At 35.9% G+C, this 12,022-nt stretch overlaps 1 protein-coding gene across 1 annotated transcript; it reads left to right on the forward strand.

Moving 5' to 3' along the window:
* The first annotated feature begins 52 nt into the window (after positions 1–52).
* Positions 53–9,818, forward strand: LOC105232759 (putative mediator of RNA polymerase II transcription subunit 12). Its single transcript, XM_011214575.4, has 3 exons — positions 53–1,378; positions 4,842–5,204; positions 5,270–9,818. Exons 1-3 carry the CDS (start codon positions 1,151–1,153, stop codon positions 7,376–7,378), a joined length of 2,700 nt encoding a protein of 899 aa, XP_011212877.3. The 5' UTR covers positions 53–1,150; the 3' UTR covers positions 7,379–9,818.
* The last annotated feature ends 2,204 nt before the right edge of the window (positions 9,819–12,022 follow it).

The raw sequence follows: 12,022 nt of genomic DNA on the forward strand, positions 1-12,022 counted from the left end.
AATAGGCTTTTGGTATTAAAACTTTTTAGCGTATTTAAAATGTAACGCTTATTTCGTTCAAATACTATTTTTTTTGGTTAAATGGTTATTGAATAAAACTATTTAGCATAAACAGCTGCTTATCGATTGCTTTGTTTACTGTTCTCATCCCGATATATAACGCCTGCGCATAGGCTAACATTTTCCAATTGCAACATGTGCCCTATAAAATCAGTTGTTCAAACGTACTGCAATCAGTATACAAAAATTCATACAGACATAAAATTGAAATGCCTATAAAACATATATGTATGTACATGCGTTTGTATATATTACCGTTATAGATGGGGGCACTTCCGCTCACTGTTGAGCATTATTGATGATGTGAATACATATGTATATGTACATACATGTACTTATAACTGAATGTTGAGGTGGTTTAAACGAAACATAATGCGATATAAGCTCAACGACAAACATAAATAAGTATGTAAATATGTTTTAATCAGTGTGTCTGTAGGTGGCATTTGGGCATGACATTACCAATTTCGCCTTTTTGTGGTGAAAAGTACCACAGTATAGTGTATGACTTCGGCTTGCGCAGAACAACGATCGGAAAACACAATAAAAACTGTGTTAAATTAAGAAAAAAATCTATTAGCATTTTAAATAATATCGGAAATGTTTATCAAAAGCTAAAAAATTTATAGTGAAAAAATTGTAAAAAGGGGAAGCCGGAAAATATTAACATTTGCATGCTGAATGAGTAAACCCAGTGAAGCGTGAGGAGTTTTTGTTTCGTTGTGCGGGCGGATACAAACATAAATACGTATACATATGCATATACAATTAAATTACTTCAATACCAATTATATAATATTAATGACGCGAACTAAATAAAGTACACCTAAAATACCCTAAATTTAATTGGAGATATCCAAATGTGTTTTACCATAAGAGAAAGTACTAATCAATAGCATATACCCATACATATGTATATAGTGTGTATCCAAGAAAATATGCGATTTAGTTCATAGTTTAGCCAAAGCGAAAGGTTTGTACACAAAATGTGAATAAATACATATATAGTGGTTATATAGCCGTTAGAAGTGCATTTGCCAAATTTCAACTCATATATAATAAAGTAAAGAGTTCTTAATTAAATGCGAGTATGGCCACGGTCAATGCAAATCCTATCAGTACCAGTTGCCAAAGCATCGCCTCGGCTGGCGGCCCGAGTGCTGGCAGTTTGGGTACGATTGTTATTGGCGGCGCGGCACCGGCCCAACAACGTTCAACAACCCACTATGTCAACGGTACTGGCAGTTTGGGCCGTCTCAAGTATCACAATAAGCACAAGAGTCTGGATGCCAGTGATGAGGAGCTCGACTATTCGCAGGTTTGTATGCTAAAAGCATTTGACGTGAATTTGTATTACTTTCCGTGTTGCTGATGATGAATATAAGTCATAAGGCAAAAATCATATTGTCATCACAAGTAAAAAGCTATGTACATGTAAACATTTTTCAGTTGAATAGCTTTTCAATAGGGTTGTTCAGTATTGGAAAAGAGCGCTGTTGGAAAATAAAATTAAAAACTTCCTCTTTCAGTTATAAAATTCTCTTTTTCTATTTTATATATTTAATAAGAATTGATGAGTAAATCAAATGTTAATACAAACATTTTTTATGAAAAAAGTTAAAAAAATGCTCAAAACATCCGCTTTCACATCTCATCAGACGGTGCACACTTCTGGTCAAAATAGGCTTCTGAGCCATGTTAAGCTAAATGCAATTTCCCACACATTTTTTGTAAATCATTTTGATAATTTCGACGTCATATTTACATATAAACCCACGCCTTTAATAAATTTAAATTCCTCAGTTACGTTGTCAGGCCACTCTGTTGCGACGTTTTTGTAAAAGATTGAGGTATTTTGATATGATATTAGTAATGACCCCAAATATAAACCAAAATGTGTCGAGTCACTCCTTAAAAGTTGCTGAGATCCTATCTTATCTCTCCAATGTCAAACGACGATTTCTTTAACGTTTTCGATGTTATTGTCAGAAACAGAGGTGGATAGATTTCTCACATGAGGCAGACAGGCTCTCAATGACTTCCAATGCAAAATGGATCACTTGGGGTCAAATTTAATCAGATAATATAGGACCATTATTTGGAGGTTAAAGTGTAGGTTCCTAACTTTCAAACAGTACAGCTTTTTCAAACAGCCACCAATTTCTTACTTATTTATAAAAAGTTAAAAGAAGCAAACACGTGCACCACATGGGTCATCAGTAGAGGTATTTAGACCAGCTTTGTTAATTCGTTAGTCGTTACTCGGTAGTTTTTACGTGGGTTTTGTTTTTGTAAAGTTAGCAGATTATCTGCTGTTTGTTTGCGTTGTTGTTTTAAAAGTTAACTTAATTCATTGCAAAAAAGCCATTTGCTGTCTACTACAAATTAGTTTCTGAAAAATGTTTTCAAAAGTATTTAATCAGCTGTTTTGAAACAAAATTTACACCCACTACTGATGTACAGCAAAAAGTATGTTCACAGTTAGGTGTTTTAACGTAGTATCGATTAAAGAACTACCAGATTAACAAGTTCGGGCTGAATCCCCCTAGTGTCAAACTGGGGGTGATACGTGTGGTCAAGATCATTTGCAGAGTTCAATCAAGTGTTAATAATCGGAAAGTGATGTCAATGGCACACACTTTTAATTTAGCGCCTGGTTTAACTGTTACTGCATATATGTGTGTACATATAAGTATATATAGTTTAAACAAATAAATAATTAAACTAGTAGTTCTAGTTCTGGTACTGAGTTATCCTCAACTCTGTTCTACATGAACTCTTTGGGAATGGAAAGAAAAGCAAATGAATTCGCAACTAAGTATATAGTATATCAGATACTTTATTAAAATTTTGATAAGACACCAATTTCTATAGAGAACGTCATATCTAACATAAAAAGATGTGCTACAAAATTTAAAATCGGTAGATAACTTCCTTATATGTATATCAGAAAAAGTATAAATTTATCTGTGGTTACATAAAATATAATTATAATTTTCAAATCTATTTGCCTTCAACTCATTAAAAGTAGAAGGTTTATGGTGCCACTAATGAATACATGAAAAAGTATGTATGTATGTACCTACATATCGTCACCTGAAATGCAAACTAACGTAACAACATTTTCAGAAATTTTCAGTGGCATGAATGAAACACGAAATAAAATGGAACATAATATTAAAATTGGTTAAAACTGGTTTAAATATGACCGCAGAACCAGAAAATGTTGAACATATGTAATATTATGTATGTAATTTGAAGTAGTGAAGCGTAATCAATAAGACACTCAATTTCGAATTTTTTGATGATACGTTATTTTGCATTTCAGGTGACGATATATACCTGTGGCTAAGTGGTATATAGTAACATATTTAAAACATGCAGTTTGTGAAAAAATGCTCCGTAGTTGCTTATAATTTCTATATACTCAACTATAGTAACATACAAAACATATAAATAAATATGTATTTATGTACATACATATGTATGTAGTTACCAGGGGACGGCATAGGAAAAGTTGTCATTAACTAACGAGAATTTTATGCGCTTAGAAATGGTGAGCAGTGCCTCTGGGCGTGACAACAACCAAAAAGAAAATTATTTCAATGCGCATTCACATGTATGTAGCCAGTATGCTAAATAAAGGTTTGAGGCTGAATGTAAGTGAGTGCGAGTACTATGATGTTTTATTGCGGCTTTTTGTTTATTATAATTCTTGATGGACTTGTAACATGAAAAGACTTGCCAGTTTTCTAGTTATTTATGGTAAAACAGCGTTACATATTTCTCAATCCGTGAATTGTTTGGCTCTCAAAGGCTTACCTTGTATCAACAAGGTTTACCAACAACAAGAGAGCTCTACCAATTAATTCTAATTAGACAAAAACTCTGTGTTTTTTTGCATCTATCTTAGCGGAATAATTAGTATTCAACCTGGCAAAATTAATCAAAATGGTCAGCGATGACCATTTATTTTGGCTGACTAATAGATTCTATAATCCAGACAGCTACTCTCTCAAGTATACATATTGACCACGAAAAATTTCTCTTCTTTGATCCTTAATTTCATTGCATCGCGTCTGAGTCAGTGCATTTTTATGGGGGAGCAAAATTTTTTCGCCAAATGCTGCGGGTTTTTCCGCATGAAACTCTTTCCAAGTGACCGATTTGCTCCTTTCCAAGTAGCCGATGGATATCATAGCTTCTGACTCCCAAAAAATTGTGGTTTTTGTATTTGCGGACGACAGCGCTGTCCCAGCTTTTTTTGGGGAAAGTTCGCCGGATGAAAACCCCAATTTTTTCCCTAGTCTCTGTTGTGTACCGGTGGGTCTGAATTTCATTGATTGTCGTGCATAAACTCCTTCGGATTGCGCTTAAACAGCATCAATCCGAGTACATCATGAAAAAATGTGACATCCATCGCGTCGAAGCAATTCCGATCATTTGTGAAAGCTATGATTCACGCCATCTTTAGATATGCCTATTGTCCCAGGAATTTCACGTACCTTCAATCGTCGGTCGGTTAATACGAAATCGTAGACTTTTATCTTGCAGGAACTTTGAGTTGGTTTTGAGGACGTTCGTACCGCTGAGATTCGTCAGTTTAGATGGGCTAATAAGTTTTTAATGAAAAATATTTGTTTCATAACCTAAAATTTTGTTATAAAGTAGGTTAAGATTGACTTTATACAAGCTACGGTTTATTTGTATTTGTAGCATTTAAATATAGTATATTGTTACGTGTAAAAAACTAAACTCCCTTCTCTCTTGCTCCGTTCTAGATGTCACAGTCAACGCATATCATTGGACGTGTCAGATCGGAACGTTTTTTAGCAACGAAACCCGATGAAGATCGTCGTAGACGTACCATTATCATTGAAAAGAAGAATGACTCGTACGGCTTCACACTGCAGAGCTATGGCATTCATTATAAGAAGGATCAAGAAGTAGAAATGATCACTTATGTCGATTATGTGGAATATGATGGACCGGCTTATAAGGCTGGTATGCGTGAAGGTGATGTTATACTCTCCATAAACGGTAGTGATATGGAGAAAGCTGATCATAAGACAATTGTCGATTTTATAAAGAGCTGTGATACGCGCATGCGTATGGTTGTGCTTTTTGAAGACTGTGTGCGTAAGGTATGTATGAATCCATAATTTATTGCAGTAATATTTTGTTGTAATCACTTACGTGCCTCTCACAGGTGGATCTCCACATGCGCTACATACAATTACAAAACTTGTTGCATAGCAAAATGAATGAACTGGAGCGAATTTGTCTGCGAGAACGTGAACTACTCGAAGGCAAGTGGAAGACACATAGCTTACCAGCGCGCAAGAAAGCCACCACGTCACCGACTGACGCCGAAAGCGGTACATCGCCAACAGATGGTGAAAATTTGCCGTACTATCGACCGGCACTTTCCACCGAAGATGTTCCCAGCATGGCAAGATTTCAGTCGCAACAGCAAGCTATCATACCACCACCAGCACAATTTACGCTCACATATCATTACTTGGATCCGACCTATCGTTATGTAATGAAACCGGTCACATCCAATAGCAGCGGCGAGCATTTAGCTACCTCCAGCTGTGGTATTGAGGGCATACAGCGTAGTCCAAGTGATCAGCACTTCATTTTACGTCATACAGAATCAGTAGACACGGCCACAGGCTTGGCGAGTCTTTCCCATCGTAGCGTCTTGAGTCAAGCACAGAGCGGAGCCAGCGCACAAGCTCCAGTACCGCCACCGCGAACTTGTGAAAAGCATAAGCCACCAAATAAACAGCACTCAGTGGAACAACAGCATTACCAACAACAACAGCAGCAGCAGCAGCAACATCAACAAACCACAACGCCAGTTATGTCACAAAAGTCACACAAGTCCTCAAAGCATTGTTATGGTCATTCGTGTAATCCCTGTATCGGTCACTTTCGGTGGAAATCGGCAGAAAAAGCAGCAGCTACTGCTGCAGCTACAATGGGTGGTGCTGGCGGTATGAACGTCGCGGGGGGCAATGGTAATGGCAATGGCGACAATATCAGTTTAGATGCTTATGATCTGGCAAGTCCGTGCTGTGATGCGCATTGTGTGCCAACGCGACGTCGGACACGTCATAAGGAACATACACACAAGCATAAACATCGTGATCGCGAGCGTGACTCCAAGGAACGTCAACCTAGACCTAAGTCGCAGACTTCACACACCTCGCCGGGTATCACGCGGCATCACATGCATCATCATCATCATCATACCGCACAAGACATGCTGCAACAGCAGCCACAGCCACAGCAACAGCAACAACAACAGCAGCAACATCATCACCACCATCATCTTTCACCACAACAACAACAACAACAGCAACACCAACATCTGCAACAGTCACAACCACAGCCACAGCCACACGGTAATTGCGACTCTCATAATGGCAGCATGCGCTCTCGTTATTATGATTTGACCACCGGTCTAATGAGCCACTGCAGCCTACATTCTTGTACATCGAGTGAGTTCGCGCCAGCCGACTCTACTTCTTATACCACATCGCTTAGTACGGACACCTTGTACTGGGATCCAAAGAGTGAGCATTCAGCATCCCGACAACACTCCACCAAATCTCGTCAGTCTTACCAACAATACCCGCAACAACATGCACAACAGTCTCAACAACAGCCGCATACACAACACCATCAACAGCAACAACAGCCAACGGCGCACGTACACGGTGTTTATCAACAACGTTATCACATTACTGCCACACAAGTGCAACCTTCGCAGATCTATCCACAAGCCACATACGTACAAAAGCCGAAGTCATGGGATAATCTGACAACCAAAGCGGTGAGCGGTTACGGCTTTGGCTATGGCTACTTAGACACGGTGACCGTAAAACCCGCTATGAAACTGCAAATCGCACAACAACGTCACTCCATACCACGTAAAAATCCCTACGGTCGCTACTCCACTTACACTGATGTGGAAAACTATGCGCCACCGCCATCACAATTCGTCGAAGAACTTATAACGACAACGACTACAACGAAGATTATGGCTAAATCAACGGAAGAACTCATTGCAGCACCAGTGCCGCAAACAACGTGTGATTGTATAACGAAGCAGCAGCAACAAGCCCTCAAGGCGGCACAATATCAAATTAATCAGGCGGCAAAAGTTTCACATCACAACAACTGTCAGATGGGCTACTATTCACACTTACCACGTCCGACATTGGACGCCGGCACTTCCACAGTGCAGACGACAACAACTGGCGTTTCGGGAGATGTGGCGACGGTATCCGAAGTGACACGATTGTAGGCCACGCTCGTTTAGGCCAATGAAATAGGAAAATGAAAATTGGTCTAAATAAGAATTGTTTACATTGGAAAGGATGAGCTAGTAGAAAGTGGAAAAGGGGAAACAAAAATTAAGTTAATGTCGGCCACAGAAAGTTTAGAAGCTTATTGAGGATTTAAGGACGAAACTCTGGTGTTTTAGTTGAGTTGAGGGCTACGGACTTAATATCGCCCCAATTTTGTAGATACAGGCTATGTAGTTTAAAGAAGATTAGCTTCTAGCACAATATATTCGCGTGACTGGCATTATTCAATTGGAGTTTTTTAGTTCCGATAATAAGTCCGTATAAAGCAGGACTTAAAAATAATCGGCGTTTAATTTCTATTTGTTGCTTAACATCACGATTATATGGGATCTAGGTTAAAAATGTATCAAAATTAAGTTACACAGAAGTATTTTATACTTCAAGTTGCTGCAAGTCTATTGATACTCTGATGGCATAAGTGCGCTCTAAGGAATATACGATAGGAGACACATAAATATATAAAATAATCGTGTAGAATATTCTCTAGGAACCTCTGTAAATTTGAAGAGGAAATATGTATCAAATACCGGACCGATATGTATAAAAAACGTGCTAAGAATTTTTTATAATAAGGCAGTAATACATTAGTTCAGCTAATACTTAATTAGGTTACATTGAAATGCCAAACCATAATTTTGAAAAAATATAGGAAATAGTCCTTTTTTAAATTTAACTGCCTTAGTTGGGTGTCTACGAAGATAATGCCAAATCCCATCTCGTACAAAGTTCTCCGCATAAATACTGAAGGAAATTTTTATTGAAGAAGCGTTTAAAAGGAAAAGTAAAATCCGAACTTATGACTATGTTCATATATGTATATGTATGCATGAATTTAGATATTAAAAACATTAATGAGACAAAGAAACTTTAAAACGTACAGCCAAATATATTAACATATTATATTGCACAATATACTGAAATTTTACTCATCCGTTACATACAACGATATTACAAGAAAACGAAACGTTACACGAGCCAAGTTTTAAGCATTTTTTAACGAAACTCTCGAACAAATTTTAAAACGAAAAAAAAGACTCGAAAAGTAAACAATGCAATAACAAATTTGTAGGAGTTTATATGTACATACATATATGCATATAGTGTTTATGTATGCTTGTGTAGAGTAGAGCCGTGGGCAGTTTTTTAGACCAACCGAAGTAATAACAATAATAATAGAGTTCCGAAACAATTACTTTAAAGTTCAAACAGCCAAATTAATGATACAATATATGCCAGCAACAAAACGATTTCGTTCATACAGTGAGGGGAAAAATAATTTTTATAGTTTTTTTAATTACGGTAACTTAACTATAGTTATTGTATATACATACATATGTATTACGTATGAAATGTTAAACCTAGTGCTCATATTTAACCAAAGATAAATAAAATTTTAACGTAGAAATACAAAAGTAACGTTATAAGCTTGCACTAAACTGCGAATACGTTTCAGTAGTATTAATCAAAAATTAAAAATATAATTAAAATTTATTTAGTATTTTGCCTATAAATTATAGTTAGTATCTTTTTATTGAAGACTGAATTGCATGCCCACCTTTAGGTCTACTTATGTCTGCTAAGCTTAAAATTTGTTGCCACAACTTTCTCAGATTTTAACAGAATAATTAAAAGCAAATGATTTTATTTCAATGAATTGTGATATTACATAGCACATATTTAAATATTATATACTTGTAAAGTTTCTATGATTATGCGTCCATAGAGGCGATATTTTCTTAATCTTATGTGTGAAGCAGCAATTTCTGCATTTAGTTTAACAATATTTAATAAGCACAAGAATATAAAAATATTGAGGAATAAACCAAATATATACACACACATACTTATATGTTACATACATATGTACGGTCATACATACAAAGTGTAAGTTATATACAATAATTGTGGCGCATACAACATAATACTTTGCATTTTTTAAGAGACACGCACCGTAGGTATGAAGTACATACACACATATATTAAAAAATACCTACATATTTATATGTTTAAAATGAATAAATTGCAAATAATATACTGTGTTAAATATAGGAAAAATTTGATTTGTGTTCGGAAGCAAAAATAGCTAACATATATTTATTCAAATCATTATTTTACGAGTTGAAGAGGTAAGGAAAGTGTTAAAAAACCAAAAAAAAAAACAAACAGAAACCAAAAAAATAAGATCTTGGATAATATTTCATATGTTGCAATAACTAGGAAGAAGATTTCATCAACGACATTTTGGTTACGACCTATCGAGCCCCAAATCGTGGGGTTGACTTACCATAGATCTCTTTCTAAATCTCATATCCCTAATCAAATAAATGCAGATTCTCTGGTTGACGTTTGGCTTTGAAATCAACTCAAAATATTAAATTTAACCTTTCGTTTGGAAGTGAAATAAGGCAATAAAACTAAATTAGTCCGTAATCTATGATATATTTAACTAAATTTGGTTGCAATCCATTGACGATATCGTCGAATAATGACGATCGAACACCTATAGGGAACACCCTATAAATAAAATGATCTATCTGGGTTGAGTCGATTTAGTCAAATCTGTCATTTTGTATTTGTGAAGGTTATTATAGCTTCGGTGCAACCGAAGTCAACTTTTTTCTTGGTTTTCTTTCTTTTTTATGAAGTATGACACTGATGTACACAAAAGGTCATTGACTTTATAAAATGTAAACAAAGGGGTTATTGACCTCGGAAAAATTTCAACAAAAATTTAAACAAACACCTCATCGACTTCATAAACTGAAAACAAAAGCGACATTGACTCCAAAGGTTGTGGACTTGACTGTATGTAAACAAAAGGGTCACTAATTTCATAAAATGTTTACAAATAGGTCATTGACCTCATAATATGTATACAAAGGGGTCATTGACCCCAAATGTAAATAAAGGTTGTTGACTTTACTAAAAGTAAATGAAGTCGTGGACTTGGATAAATGTACACAAAAGCGCCATTGATCTCTTAGAAAGTAATCAAATTAGCGTATACCTACCATACAAACTGATCGATCAATATCAAGATATAAATCGTTTTATATTACAAGAATTGGCGCTGTGAAAGGTATTGGAGCTTCGGTGTAACTGTAGTAGAAGTTCTTTCGAGTTTAATATAATTTTTATAGTGCGCTTTTCTCAAAACTATGTTTTTTGAACTGGACAACTGTAACTCGAAAACTACTCAGTAGATTTTGATGAAGATGAAATTTATACAGCTTTTAGAATACATAATAAACTCGGGCCTGATCGAAGGATTTGTATTTTTTCAAACATTTCGAATTTTTAAGACCAAAAAAAAAAATTCCTGAGGCCACCTTTTTGTCAATTTTTGAAAAAAAAAATCCTTCGATCAGGCGCAGGATTATCTATTTATAAAACTACTTTTTTTCTCCTATTGATTTTAGATGAATCTCCAAGGACTTAAGGTTGTCACTGCAAGTACCTTTTTTTGGAATTGGGTCAACACAAACAACTATAATAAAACTTTGGAAATTAAATTTTTTTTTTCGAAATTTTCGTGACTTCAAGTCAACACATTCTATAATAATGCTATATTACTATTTTTGTAAAATAACACGATTTAATAGCAAAAAAATCTGAAAAATCTCATTTTTTCCTGTCTCTGACTACCCCTAACCCCTTAAGTATTATAAAAAAATTGTTTTTTGGTTTCAAGATCCGAAAAATTAACACGAAGTCGACTATGTCCCCCCGCAGCGTTGCGTTCATGAAAGCTTCAAGAATTTTAAAACAAAGTGTAATTTTTTTATGTCAAAGTTTAAGAATTAACTAATGAAATAGAAAAATTGCGCGAAGGTAAGTAGACGCCTTTTCGTAATAAATATATAAGAATGCGACAATGAGCAGCGCTAGGTAATAAATCCAGATCGGGAAGTATTCTTCAAGCCATTTGGTACTAAATGAAGGTTTAGACAAGAGCCATCGTTCTCTTGGCATCTAATGCTAAAGAAGCTCTTCAGGTTCGCTTGTTCCGCTTGTTTACTATAAGAAAATAATAGTAAGACTTTGATCCGGCAATAATGCGTTTCATGACCTCCTGGCAGTCGGAAAGCAGACGTTCACAGAAGTTAACACGACGCTATTTTTCGAAAAAATTAAGTGATTTTGAAACCAATCGTGCTTTTACTTTTCTTAGGCCCAAATGATCTTTCAAAATGGTTTTCACTGATCCTTACGATTTTCCAACGATGCCAGTAAGATCTCTGATTATTAATCATCGATTTTCAGGCACCAATTCTTTTATTTTATTGACGTGTTGTCAGTTGATGCTGATGGCCGTCCTGGACGTGGACCGTCGTCAACGCGTTCTCGTGCCCTTTTGAATAATTGGTACCAATCAAAAACAGTTACTCGCAACAAGCAATTATCACCGAAGGCTTCTTCCAACATTCTGAACGTTGGGCATCACAAATTTGATCCCGGACACAAAATAATTTCGCTCATCGTAAAAACCACCGAATTCACTTCATGTCGTTCAGAAAGACAAGTGTACACTTAGCAATAATGGTTATTTCGATGAGACATTTGACATAAATGTCACTGAC

The sequence above is a fragment of the Bactrocera dorsalis genome, chromosome 5, assembly GCF_023373825.1.
Source record: "Bactrocera dorsalis isolate Fly_Bdor chromosome 5, ASM2337382v1, whole genome shotgun sequence".
Taxonomy (NCBI): Eukaryota; Metazoa; Arthropoda; class Insecta; order Diptera; family Tephritidae; genus Bactrocera; species Bactrocera dorsalis.

Bases quoted from the DNA above. Each gene is read 5' to 3' on its own strand.
- LOC105232759 (XM_011214575.4), top strand. From the start codon at position 1,151: ATGGCCACGGTCAATGCAAATCCTATCAGTACCAGTTGCCAAAGCATC. The intron at 1,379-4,841 runs GTTTGTATGCTA...GCTCCGTTCTAG, and splicing joins AGGAGCTCGACTATTCGCAG to ATGTCACAGTCAACGCATAT. The intron at 5,205-5,269 runs GTATGTATGAAT...TGCCTCTCACAG, and splicing joins TTGAAGACTGTGTGCGTAAG to GTGGATCTCCACATGCGCTA.